General features: G+C 37.2%; 2 protein-coding genes across 2 annotated transcripts; one reads left to right on the top strand and one right to left on the bottom strand.

The window, feature by feature from the left end:
• Positions 1-7,183: 7,183 nt before the first annotated feature.
• Positions 7,184-8,715, top strand: LOC121769321 (protein ATAF2-like). The gene is made up of 3 exons (XM_042166090.1): positions 7,184-7,472; positions 7,608-7,882; positions 7,972-8,715. The coding sequence occupies exons 1-3, from the start codon at positions 7,301-7,303 to the stop codon at positions 8,401-8,403; spliced, it is 879 nt and encodes a 292-aa protein (XP_042022024.1). The 5' UTR covers positions 7,184-7,300; the 3' UTR covers positions 8,404-8,715.
• On the bottom strand, positions 8,665-11,550 carry LOC121769320 (aspartic proteinase Asp1-like). The gene is made up of 8 exons (XM_042166089.1): positions 11,100-11,550; positions 10,764-10,881; positions 10,083-10,303; positions 9,735-9,956; positions 9,492-9,630; positions 9,206-9,406; positions 9,065-9,137; positions 8,665-8,989 (listed from the first exon to the last, which is right to left on the bottom strand). Exons 1-8 carry the CDS (start codon positions 11,294-11,296, stop codon positions 8,886-8,888), a joined length of 1,275 nt encoding a protein of 424 aa, XP_042022023.1. The 5' UTR covers positions 11,297-11,550; the 3' UTR covers positions 8,665-8,885.
• Between the last annotated feature and the right edge of the window lie 1,988 nt (positions 11,551-13,538).

Here is a 13,538-nt window from a genome sequence, read left to right as displayed (position 1 = left end):
AGATTCTTTGCTTTTCAAGTTGAAAATCTTGCAAATTTTCTACATTTACGGAGAATCAAGTATGTTAGTGTTTATGTTGGAAGTGTGACAGCAGCGGCGAATTTTGATTGGTTGCTTAATACACGTATGACTCACACGGTTGAGGTTTGGTTACTGATGTGGCATGCATTAGTGAAATTGTTAAACTGAGTTCTATTTTAATCTAAAAGGAGTATTAGTAATAATTTTTTGACATATGTTTAAAGTTAACAGTATGTAGTCTCCAACAAAGAGAAATGACGTTTGTTTTGTTTTATAGTAATATAAATATTTGACTCATTTTGTTATTTACTACTACTTAAACAAGAGAATTAAATATGGTAAAAAAATTATTTTTTTATTCTGATTTTACTTCACTCTTGTTCACAAAACACATCACTCTTAATCTGATTTTACTTCACTCTTGTTCACAAAATGCATCACTCTTACTCTGATTTTACTTTACTCTTGTTCACAAAGCACATCACTCTTACTCTGATTTTACTTCACTCTTGTTCACAAAACACATCACTCTTACTCTGATTTTACTTCACTCTTGTTCACAAAACACATCACTCTTAGCATGATCGTACTTCACTGTTGTTTACAAAACACATCACTCTTATCATTATTTTACTTGACTCTTGTTCACAAAACACATCACTCTTATTATGATTTTACTTCACTTTTGTTCACAAAACACATCACTCTTAGCATGATCGTACTTCACTGTTGTTTACAAAACACATCACTCTTATCATTATTTTACTTCACTCTTGTTCACAAAACATATCACTCTTATTATGATTTTACTTCACTCTTGTTTACAAAACACATCACTCTTAACATGATTTTACTTCACTCTTGTTTACAAAACACATCACTCTTAGCATGATTTTACTTCACTCTTGTTTACAAAACACATCACTCTTAGCATGATTTTACTTCACTCTTATTTACAAAACACATCACTCTTAACATGATTTTACTTCACTCTTGTTTACAAAACACATCACTCTTAGCATGATTTTACTTCACTCTTGTTTACTTGATTTTCACACATGATAAGCAGTGCTTTGCAATGGAATCACTCAGTAAAAGGAGGAAAGGAATTAAAAAGGCACACTCCACAAACAGAAAGGTAAAAGACCTTTACTGCCAAAAATCTAAAAGCAAAAAATAAACAAGGATGTGACAGAGAAAATATAAAAACCTACTTGTCCTTACACTTAGCCAAACAAGTTGAATTTTCACCGAAAATGAATAGAAAAGAAAGTAGATCTTCACAATTTCTACAATATATTGCCACATTCAATAAATGATTGAAGATGCAGAATCAATCAATAACCAACTTGTATCCTAAATAGTATTTGAAACAAGTTACATAGTTGATAAAGCAACAGAGTAACATGAGGCTATTTGCATCAATTCACTCGAGCAAATAAGTAACTTGTTTCCACAAAAATGCAAAGGTCAACGTTTCACGATGCACAATTTTACCACTTCCAACTTGTTAGGAGAAACAAGCTCGAGCAAAATCCACAAAAATGCAAAGGTCAACTTGTTTACAAAACTTCACTCTTATCATGTCGTCCAGTTGAACATATAAAATTATGTAACGTAAATACATTCAAAACTCAATCCAGTTGACACAGCGACTTCGATTCCCCGCTTCGCCACCCCTCTCTCGCCGCCGGCCACACCTTCGGCACGGCCTTCTCCGTCTCAATCCTCACCTTGCCGTCCAATCTGGAATAGATTTGCACCAGCAACGGCGCCTGCTTTAGGTTCCTAACAATGTCCGGCACCAAATCCTGCAGCCACAAATCGATTTTCTCCAGAGGATCGCCGCCTCTGGTGCGCGAATTGATCGATTCCTCGCTTCCGTGATTCCGGGGCCGTTGCGGCGGCGACGGAGAAAAAGACGCGGTTTCAAATGAATTCAATTTTTGCAACGTGATTTTGGAGTTAATTCAATATGCCATGCAATTACTAGAATACCCCTATCTTGTTATTATGGAGTAAATTTGTGATTGAGGGAACTAATATCTCATTAAATTCAAAAATTAATACCAGCCCTTGATTTTTTTGATCTTGTGGCTATGATTTGTTCTCTAGTTATTTGGTTAAGGGGTGTTAGCCATAGATCACTACCCTATATATATATATATATGATAGCCCTTAAATCACATAATAACCCTATAACTAAATCTGAACCACACATATTTCTAATCTTGTGGTTGAGATTCAAACTTAGATTTATTTAATAAAAAAAGGCGCAGAGGGTAAATATGTCATTTCCCTCATTTAATTTCTGAATTTCGCTCCATTTTTTCCCTCTTTCTCAGTTCGATTATTTCCTTTTCTCCGCGATTTTATTTCCATATTTCTCGCCTATTTTATTTCCATCGGCTCCAGATTTTCTTCCTATTTTAGACTAGGGTGCTAACTATTTACAGTGATAACTAATATCTATCAATGCTATGTATTAAAATTATCAACACAAAGATATAATTATATCAATACAACATGTAAATTTAAATATCAATACAAAGACATAATTTATCAACACAAGAAAGATTGACAAATTTATATCTTTTTATTGATATTTTTAACATTCAATATTGATATCTAGTTAACAGTTATTACTATAAAAAATTAGTATTTGATCACAAACATATATATTATATATTATGACCAAATTTTTTACTCCATATGATTAGAAATCAAAATTCGACCATACCATTTGTATTTATCTGCAACTAACTAATCCCTTCGATGTTGAATTTAAAAGCACAATAACTGAATCTTCAAGTAATCGATCATCAACTAGGAGTCGACTTATTCACATTCTTAAACACGTGACGCTCAGTAGCAATTATATGGAGTATATAAGACCCGAAATATGATAGAAAAGTATTATAGTATAATAAAATCTCATGTTGGATTTATATCATGAGAGTCTCACCTCCCTCTCGAAGTAAAATTCGTGAATCGAAAATTCAAATATACATATGATAATTGAGAAATATCAAGGAAATTATTAAGAACATTAATTGAAAGGGATTGGGATGACATGTGGGATGAGCTAATTTTTCATATGTCATAACATGATGACTTATCAACAAACACAGTCTCGTGTTGCCACATACACAAAAAATGCCCATCTATACTATATTTAATATACTCATACTACTAGTATTTATTTACTAATTTATTTTATATTTCCTTGACAAGCATACCTTTAATTTTATTTGTACGTGCACGAATAAAATAAGAGCATCTAAACGGTTCTAACTTAAATTTAAGAAATTTGATACATATATGATCAATGGTTATTTTTCTTTAATTCTCACATCATAAATTTTTCCATTAAGCATTCGTAAGTATCAAAATACAGCGTAATCTTATAAATATATCAATTACTATTGCTATAAAACAAGCTCGTATTTTATCTTTGTTGCCCTTTCTTAATAATGAGAAACAATTTAAAAGAATTGAGTTGACTACTAGAACTACCGGTCTTAGAACCAGAAATAAATAGGCTATTCAATAATGAAAATTTTTCAAAAGTAGGAAGTCAGAGTTTTGTGAGGACATGTAGACATTTAAAGTCTATTATAGGCTATTCAATAATGAAAATTTTTCAAAAGTAGGAAGTCAGAGTTTTGTGAGGACATGTAGACATTTAAAGTCTATTAATCTCAATTACTATGTTTTATAAGTATCTAAACTAATTAGGGTCTATTGCATTAATCTTAATTGGGTACGGCCGCACACATCCTTGTTATATGAGGTCGCGTTCACATTAGCCTAAGTGCAGTAACTAATAATACTACGTTGTTCCATTATAGTCGAGAAAAAAATATAATACTACTAATATTTAGTAAGTTAAGTGAAAGAGAGAATTAAGAAGGAGATACAAGAAATAATATTCGCTCCATCCAAACTAAGTTAAGTTGTGTTCATTTTCAGGATATTTCAACTAAATTGTGTTGTTTTTTAATTTGAAAAAAATAAAACATCTAATCACTCTTACTTTATTTCCTTACTCTCTCTTATCTCTATAACTGTATTCTCTCTCCTATTTTATTTTATATACATTAAACATAATTTATTAATCTTCGTACCTAAAAGAATCACTTCAACTTAATTAAGACGGAAAAAGTACGTACAATATAAGTGAAAATAAAATAATAAAATTAAATGAGTTAAAAAAATCACTACGACTTATTACTGTACAATAGAAGGAGTGAGTAACATTTATGCTTAATCAGTATGTTCAACTTTTATTTTAAAGTTCTAACATAAGATATTTTTGGTTAACACCCAAAAACCCAAAACTCTCCCTTTTTTTGCTCCATATTGGAATCCATTATTGGTTTTGAGTTACAATTGAGGCTCCTATAATTACACACGATGCATGATTCACTCAATGTAATCAGGTGTGGATGGGGAAATTTATTGGGAGTCAATGTTGATCCCATAACTCACTGAGATTCAATTCTTCTTATCCATTTTCCACTTAGTGTAGGGTTTTTAAATTTCTAGTATTACCTTTTTTTCCACGCATGACCGACACCATTAACTTAATTAATGACATTTATCTTCAATTAATTTCGAACATCTACATAAAAATAACAACAGAGTAATTTATTTTATTTTATAACTTAAATTACCGTAGTGGAAACTGAGATGCATTAGAGCATCCGCAGCGGTGGCGGTTGGCGCCACCGCCGTCCGTGCCAGCGGCAAGGCGAAGGACCGCCACCGCTGCAACCGCGCCGCTGGCACGGCGCTGCTCGATGTATCGAGCACGTCCGTGCCAGCGGACGCACACGTGGCGGTCTCCCATTCGCCAACGGCATAGCCGTTGGTTTCAAACATTTTTTTATTTTTTATTTTTTAAAATCGGATTTTTATTAAAAAAATCGATAAAAAAAAAAAAAAAAAAATTCACTTCCCCAAAAAATTATATCCGTTTATAACCGTTTTTCCCCACTTTTTAATTTTTTTTTTAATTTTTTTTACCCCAAAAATACACACTTTCATCTATAAATACCCCCAATTTCACTCCAAAAAATTCACACTTTCACTACACAATTCTCATCATCAATCTCTCATATCCATTTTCATCTTCCTCTCACACCCTACAACACCACTATGTCCGGTAACGACGACAACCCAAGCGGCTCTCACGGTTGGAACCCCGAATGGTTCGGTTCGCAACCGTTTCATAGTCCGGAAACGGAATATTCGGCCCCTCCTCTCACCCAAGATTCGGGCGTTCCGAGTGGCTACCGGCCATACCCAATCGACGATCAAGGTGCCTCCGATGGGCGCTACGGGTGGACACCGGAGCCTAGGCCTCGCGCCCCTTCCCAAATGCCGAATCCTCCATCTCGCGCCGGTGTCCGCACACCGTACTCACCGGCGGAGATGGAAAGATTGTTCAAGGCGTACTTGGAAATCTCCGAAGATGCGGTGGTTGGAACGAACCAATCCGGCGATCACTTTTGGTGGCGCGTCTCTAGCCGGTACAATGCACACCGGCCGCCGGGAACGATCGAGCGCAACGAGAGTATGGTGCGCAACTGCATCGGCCGAGCCAACGAAGAAATTGGCAAGTTCAACGGCTATTTCATCCAGGAGTCCCGGAATGCCGGGAGCGGCCGAAGCGAGGTCGACATCATCACCGCCTCGCTGAGCACCTACCAATCCATGAACGGTAAGTCGTTCAAATATCTTAACGTTTGGCAGGAGACGCGGACGCACCCGAAGTATAAGGGAGGCATAACATCCTCCTCTAGCGGCTCCTCCAAACGCTCACGGTCGGCATCCCTATCCGACGCCGGCGAAGAAGTGGCTAGCCAACTCGCCGAAGCTAACTTGGGTAGCCCCGATGCCCAACCAAGCGGTTCCCGACGCCGACCGCAAGGTAGGAAGAAGGCGGCGGCCGAACGACGTCGCGCCGCGACTCCATCTGCCCCTGCTCCCGAACCCGCACCCTATGTTCCACCTCCACCCCCGAACAACTCGTTGTGGGCCCTTTTGGCCCAACTCAATATGGCCGATAGGTCAACTATGACCCCCACGCAACTTCAAACGCACGAGTCCATGATATTGGGTCTCCAAAAACAATTGGGGTTGGTGCCGCCGGATGCGTAGTCTTCCTCGGGTTATATTAGCCAATAATTATGTAATTTTTAATTTTTAGGAGTTTAATTATGTAATTTTTAATTTTTAGTATTTTAATTATGTAATTTTTAATTTTTAGGATTTTAATTATGTCTTTTTATTTTATTTGTAATTTGTTATTTTTATTGTGGTTTTTTTAATGAATTTTAGTATTATGGAAATGTTTTTGTGTAATTGAATTTTATATTAATTGTGCCCGTCCTTGCGGAAGAGCACAGTTGTGGGTGTTGTGCTCTTGCCAGAGAGCAGGCATGAATAGTACCGCCCGGGTCCACAACCGTGCCGCTGGCAAGAGCACGGTTGTGGATGCTCTTATCCTCATGAAATTATGAAAAAATATTCATTTATTGATCATATTTATCTAAAACTTTTTTTTTCTGGTAAGAATTAGTTGGTCAATGGTTGACTGGATGTGCTCAGAAAATTATGTCGAACGAAAGGGAAAGAGCGGTGACGAAGGCAATGACGTATTACCCACACGTGGGGCACAATCTTCCACGTGGCACCTGATGATTAGACCATGGAGTCCATACTTCCTTGGCGGCGGTCAGCCCATCCACAACCTTTCGCCCCAAGCAAACGCCTTCTCACAAGTTGCATCCAACCAATATCGACATGTACTCTATTAAAATATAAAATCATAAGAAATAATACTAATATTGTATACCAGTGAGTAAAATTACAGTTTAGGAATATTAAAAATAACCTTTAATTAGTAAATTTACTAATAAAATTTCACCTGAAAGAATTTACTGGGTTGCAGCGTGGGTCCCGCACCACATGCACACAGACGGCCGCCAACATTCACACACGTGTATAGAGAGAGGAGAGAGAAAGGTAGGACCAGTAAAGCACGTTTTAAGATTAAAATAATAGTAGAACAGGTACAATGACCCACGTGAGTAATACTTACACACAATACCTCTGTGAGCTGTGTATATATATCTATATATACGCGCTCCATCCTTCCATTTCTCGTTTGCAAAGCGAAGCAGTTTCACCAAAGCCATAGTCGAAGAAAAGTCTACTCAGCCAGCAGCAAGCGTTGATTTTTGGATAAGCTTTTACTCAATTTGGAAAGTGAATGAAGGGCGGTGAGCAGCAGCAGTTGAATTTGCCGGCGGGATTCAGGTTCCATCCCACCGACGACGAGCTCGTCGTTCACTACCTCTGCCGGAAGTGCGCCGGCCAGCCGATTTCCGTCCCCATCGTCGCAGAGATCGATCTCTACAAATTCGATCCATGGCAGCTTCCTGGTATGATTAATTTCTTCTTTCAATTTTCTCAATTTCGGAAAAAATTGTTTCTAGGTTTTCGGAAATCGATTATTGTGAAATTTCCCCTAAAATGAAATGAATTGATTAGTGATGCGATGGTTAATTGATGAACAGAAATGGCGCTGTACGGTGAAAAGGAGTGGTATTTCTTCTCTCCAAGGGACCGGAAGTATCCAAACGGGTCGCGGCCGAACCGGGCGGCGGGAACCGGTTACTGGAAGGCGACCGGCGCTGATAAGCCGGTGGGGAAGCCGAAGACTCTGGGAATTAAAAAAGCTCTGGTTTTTTACGCCGGAAAAGCTCCAAAAGGAGTCAAAACCAATTGGATTATGCACGAGTACCGTCTTGCAAATGTCGATCGCTCCGCCGGAAAGCGCAGTAATTTGAGGGTAATAATCTACTTCCATTAACTCTCTCTTTAATTTTTCGAAACGATTAATGAAATCATGGCTTAATATGTAATTTTGCGATGATGCAGCTTGACGATTGGGTGTTGTGCCGAATATACAACAAGAAGAGGACTCTTGAGAAGCACTACAATGTGGATGAGAAGGAAGTGCAGTTCTCGGACAGCGAGGATCAGAAGCCGAATGTGATGGCGGATCCGATGATGAATGGGTATATTATGCAGCAACAGCAGCAGCAACAGCAGCATTTCGATTCGTCTGAGTCGATGCCAAAGGGGAATGCTACGGACTCCAGCAGCTCGGAGCATGTGCTTTCGTCTTCCCCTGAGTTTAAGGAGGTGGAGAGCCAGCCCAAGTGGAGTGAGTTGGAGACATTTCTCGATACGCAGCTCAACTTCATGGATACTGGATTTCAAGATAACATGTTCAATCCCCAAATGCAGTATAATGACCAGTTCCCATTCTTCTCGGACATGTATGCTTTCATGCAGAAGCCCTTCTAGACTACCTACTTGTTGTATACTGATTCATTTGGCTCAACCTGAAAAGGAAAAATGCCCTACAAAGTATCTATGCACATTGAAGAACCTCGATGATGAGATCTGAAACTCGCCCGTGGAGTGGAGAGTTGGCTGCGGGTCGGGTTGAAGGTGGAGTTTGGGTTATGGTACAAGTAGGGATATTCTTGTATGGTTTGAAGTAGACCATTTGAATATGTTAGCTCATATATTCATTTTTTCCTTTTTTTGTTTTAGAATGTAGCATTCATGCAATGAGTCACAAGATACAATAATATCTGGTTTAGTACAAGTAAATCCCTCTGTACATATTCTTGTGTAAATTCTTAGTACTACTATTTATGAGCATAAGCTTTGTCTTAAAGTAGCACTGTAGCATTAACATGTGTAATACAGTTCATCTAATTTTTTTGCCTCCGCCTATTTTGAAATCTATATGTACACATGAATCAAAGATAGTATACTATCTATATGGAACTCGACCTTGGGTACTGCTCACAGTTGGCAGCAGCCCAGCCTATCGATTGCTTCTCGTTGTCGTAGACCAACAATTTATCCTGCATTGAGATGTCTGCACCAGAAAAATGAAGGGTGTATGATTCATTATAATGGTGCTGAACTTATGCTAGAGTTGTTATGTCCTTACCTCCAATCATGTTGACATTGTTCAAACCCACATCAGTACCATTTAGAATTCCCAAGCACGCGTTGCCCTTTGACTGCATGTTCAGGTTTCGATAAGATATCAAAAAACATGTGGCTGCAAGAATGAAGTAGGAGATCATACGGAGATTATGAGGTACCCCTCTGGGGGGATCTCGAACTGAGATTTGCTTCGCCAGCCGCTGGAAAAGCTAAATGCTAGAGACTTGAAGTACTTCCTTACGTCTCGCGTGCTCTTGAAAGGCTTCTTGCCTCTCCAGCAGAATGGGAGGGTGTGGTCATCAGTTGCTTCTTTCAGAGACTTCCAGCTTAATTCTTTGTGTATCTGCAAAGCCAAGACGATACACCATTCTCATAACAACGTTGTGCTAGAAATCATTAAGTGAGGTTTTAGCTTTCTTGATACCGACCAGAGTGAGAAGTGCATGGTAAATCTGAGAAGTGAAGTAGGTGTAGGAGCTCCCGCTGTCGAAAATCACATCTAGGTTCTTGAATCCTGTGCTTCTCCCACCAAAACGAAGCTCGGCCGATCCAGCTGCATAGTGCTTTCTTCTCTCAATCATCAATCAAGAAAGAAACTATGAGTTGAAGCAATTTCTGGTGCAAACACTAATAAGCCCCCCAAAAACAGTGTTGATTCAAGTACTACTTACGTGTGATCACGGGACATCGGTGTCCATGTGATGCGCGAAGGATCGTAAACATCTTCTCCCAAGAAGAGAAAGCCTCCTTGCCCACCTATGCAGTGGCCGATGATGTTCTTTACAACTCCCTGATCGCGAAGCTGCGACACAATGCTGGATTTCCCTCTCCCTAGGCCGAAAACTCCATCCAAGGGGTGGTCAGACGCCCCGGGTAGCTGATCGTACCCACATCTGCTCAAAATAACACAAGCTAATAATGTTACTAAGCAAACACATCCTACCATCAACAAGAAATCACATCAAATCTTGAATCTTACAAATCATACTTATCATAATTAGATGAGACAGATGACTGACCCAATGGTCAAACGAGGACTCATCCGAACTCCAGTGGTGAGATTGAGAGTGAAGAAATCATTGACAAGAACTCCCAGAGACGAACCTCCATCCGCGTACTCAACTTCATAGTCACATTGTTCTGGAGTCTCACATTTATAATCGCTGGAGTGAAGAGAGGCACAAAGGGGATCTCTACAGACAACGAGATCATTGCTTGGTCGATAAAGTGGGTGAAACCCCTAAAAACATTTGAAATCACACAACAAGATCATACTCTGAATCAAATAAACATTGAAGAAAACTGAATGCAAAGAAGCAGAGCTAAACTTGACGAAGTATAGATATTAGACATGAGATATTGTAACAAACAAAATTAGGAGTCAGGTATGCTGTCTACAATATTCTCTTCACATAAACCAATTGTTCCAAATTCTAAATTTGATCACCAATTTCTCTTAAATGATCATGAACCTTAAAAACTAAAAGGCCTCATTACCAAAAAGCCATTTTCCACCAAATTCAGATTCAAGAATCACTCAGCAAAACTGATACAAAATATGTCCTTAAATCTACAAATAATAGGAACAAACTGCAATAACTCAGGAAGAAATCACTTTATTTCCTCGTTTCATTCTCTAGAAACTTTACCACTGTCCTGAAACTGCTAACATGCTGCAAAACTATAGGAACGGAACTCACCGTGGTGCAACGAACACAGGGGGCATCGCATTGAAGCCACGTTAGATCACTTCCTGTATCAGGATCAAGAAAGTAGGGCATTGGAGGATATCCCAGATACACTTGAACAAAATAAAACCTGCAACAAATCAACACTCTGCTCACTCAAAATATCAAAAAGTCCCCCCAAGTTCTACTTCCTTGATTTCAGCCACCACTCAACAGTCAATACACATTTAGTCATCCATCACTGTCCATGTTTCTCAGTAAACAAAATTCTCAATCATCTATAGCATTTGCAATTGCAACACAAAATAAACAAATTTTAGAATGACAAGAGGATAAAAATCTGGTTACCCATTGGGATAAACGTTGCCGTATAATGGGAAAATGATTGATTGGCCAAATTTCTTGATTGATGATGATGACGATGATGGGCTGCTACAAGAAGGTCCCCATCTCCTCCACTTTAATTGCTGATCATCACACCCTACACATGATGCAACCAACACCACAAATACTATAAAAAATATCGACTTTTTCCCTCTCTCCATATCTTTTTTTGGCTCCCCTTTCGTGCTGTGGGTTTCGATCTACCAAAACGAGAACTTTTTAACGAAATGCAGTTGTATGGATGTGGATGGTTTTGATTGGAAGTAATAGTGGAATCTTTTAAAATGTAAATATATTACTTGAGATTCAAGGCTGGAACAGTAATGTAATGCCATAGTTAAACTGATTCTTGACTTTTCTTGCATGGGATCTAAGGCATCATTGTGGAGCAAAATTTTGGCTGGTTAATTCCTTGCTTTCGTCTGTCTGAGAATTTTATACCTTTTCAATCTCAAGAGTCTAGACAGATGGAATTTGATACAATGATTTCTATTATGTCTTCTTCTTGGGAATAATCTTGTTTGCAAGTCAAATCAAAATGAAGTCTTTGTTTAGCGTTAGTTGAAGTGGAATTTTCAATTATTTTAAATACCATATGTAATAGAAGTGAATCATGATTCTTATTAGCAGATGACCAAATTGGGAAACCGAGACTCTTAATATCAGATGCAGGAAGTACTATTTATTGTAAAATTAAAAATGTTAAAAGTATTTATCTTATACTTTATTAAGTTTATAATTATAATTCATAACTACGAGTTTATGAGACTGCATTGTTAAATTTCATAATCTAATTAATTTCCTATTTGCACTAATTTCTGAATTCACATTGGTGTCACACAATGTTAGACAACTTCAGATAGACAATGCAATTAACACTAAAATTAGAGCTGGCTAATTCTCAATGTGAAAAGAAGCTCTCCTTGTACTCAACAAACACGTGTTCCACGATGAATTTTCTTGCACGATAATCATACACTATATGGCCACACAGTCCATCAGAAACAAACACATAAGAAGCTCTCAAAGGAGGGACACGATAGATGGAGATTAGTTCCACATGCGTTATATAAATCCAACTCAATCCGCGCCCTCCATCTTGAGTCTTGTCGGCCATATAACCTCATATACAACAATGTTGAGAAAAGAGTGCTATCTTGTACAAAAATATGATTAAAATCTACATGGTCACATTCCGACAATATGATTCTCCGAAACACTTCATTCTTCATGTCAAAGCATAGTATAATCTTCTCACCAAAAACATGTGCATAATGGGAGCTCCAATAAGCAATGTGGTCATTCTTGCACTGCGATATTAGGGGTAAAACGCAGTAGAGTCGCAGATCACTGATAAATCATCGGCCAATTGCTCCCAAGTATTCACCATTTTCCTATACATTTGGGCATGATGCAACTTTCTGCATATCGCACGAATACAGTTGCATCACTTTTAATTATTATTTATTGAAATTTCTAAGATTTAATCTCACATATTTTTAAAAATTAATAATATAAAATTAATCTTAGTTGTAAATTAGATGCTACATACATTTTAATACGACTCTTTACTTTAATACGACTCTAGTAAGACATACTGTATTTATTAGCTATCAATTAGCCATCAATTAAAAATATTATTTATGAAAATTGATCGTTTCCTATTTAATCATTAATCAATTAACCACTTTGATTAATTAGACATAATATATTGCCTTAAATTAACTTGTCAACTAGTCATTAATTATCTAACTAATAAATACTCCTCCATCCATGAAATAATGTTCATATTTGTCATTTCTGTCTGTCCATAAAATAATGTCCACATTTGTTGTTTTTTTTTCATTTTTGGTAAGAAGATCACATTTTCCACTAATTTATTACACAAACTTTTTTAACTTATTTTTTTCATATTACATAATACCGGCAATAAGTCAAAGTGAGACTTTAAATCATGGATGAAGAAATAAGTAGTACTACATTCTTATTTCCTAAACTAATAAATCAATTAGTACGACTTTTGTTTGCTTATTCTCTAAACTAATTAATCAATTAGCCACCAATCAGCAATTAGCAAACTAAAAGCAGACCAGATTAATACTCCCCCTCCCATAAAAATATAGGTATTGGATATGACACGAGAATTAAGATAAAATTGGTAAAGTAAGAGAAGTGATGAAAATGGTATGGTAAAGTGATGATCTATATCCAATAAAATAATTAACACATAGTAATTCTTTATATAAATAGCTCATAGTTTTTTTTTTCAAAAAGTCCATATCAAAATAGGTTAGGATCATATTATTCGTGTGAAAATAAGTGTGCACAAAACAGTCATCTATATCCAATAAAATAATTAACGCATATTAATTCTTTATATAAATAGCTCATAGTTTTTTCCAA

The sequence above is a fragment of the Salvia splendens genome, chromosome 15, assembly GCF_004379255.2.
Source record: "Salvia splendens isolate huo1 chromosome 15, SspV2, whole genome shotgun sequence".
Taxonomy (NCBI): domain Eukaryota; kingdom Viridiplantae; phylum Streptophyta; class Magnoliopsida; order Lamiales; family Lamiaceae; genus Salvia; species Salvia splendens.
Note: the sequence above shows the minus strand (reverse complement) of the source record. Positions and strands in the feature narration are given on the sequence as shown.

Coding starts and splice junctions, on each gene's coding strand:
- LOC121769321 (XM_042166090.1), top strand. CDS start 7,301: ATGAAGGGCGGTGAGCAGCAGCAGTTGAATTTGCCGGCGGGATTCAGG. Junction 7,473..7,607: donor CGATCCATGGCAGCTTCCTG/GTATGATTAATT, acceptor ATTGATGAACAG/AAATGGCGCTGTACGGTGAA. Junction 7,883..7,971: donor GAAAGCGCAGTAATTTGAGG/GTAATAATCTAC, acceptor GCGATGATGCAG/CTTGACGATTGGGTGTTGTG.
- LOC121769320 (XM_042166089.1), bottom strand. CDS start 11,296: ATGGAGAGAGGGAAAAAGTCGATATTTTTTATAGTATTTGTGGTGTTG. Junction 10,882..11,099: donor GGCAACGTTTATCCCAATGG/GTAACCAGATTT, acceptor GATTTGTTGCAG/GTTTTATTTTGTTCAAGTGT. Junction 9,631..9,734: donor CCGATGTCCCGTGATCACAC/GTAAGTAGTACT, acceptor GATTGAGAGAAG/AAAGCACTATGCAGCTGGAT.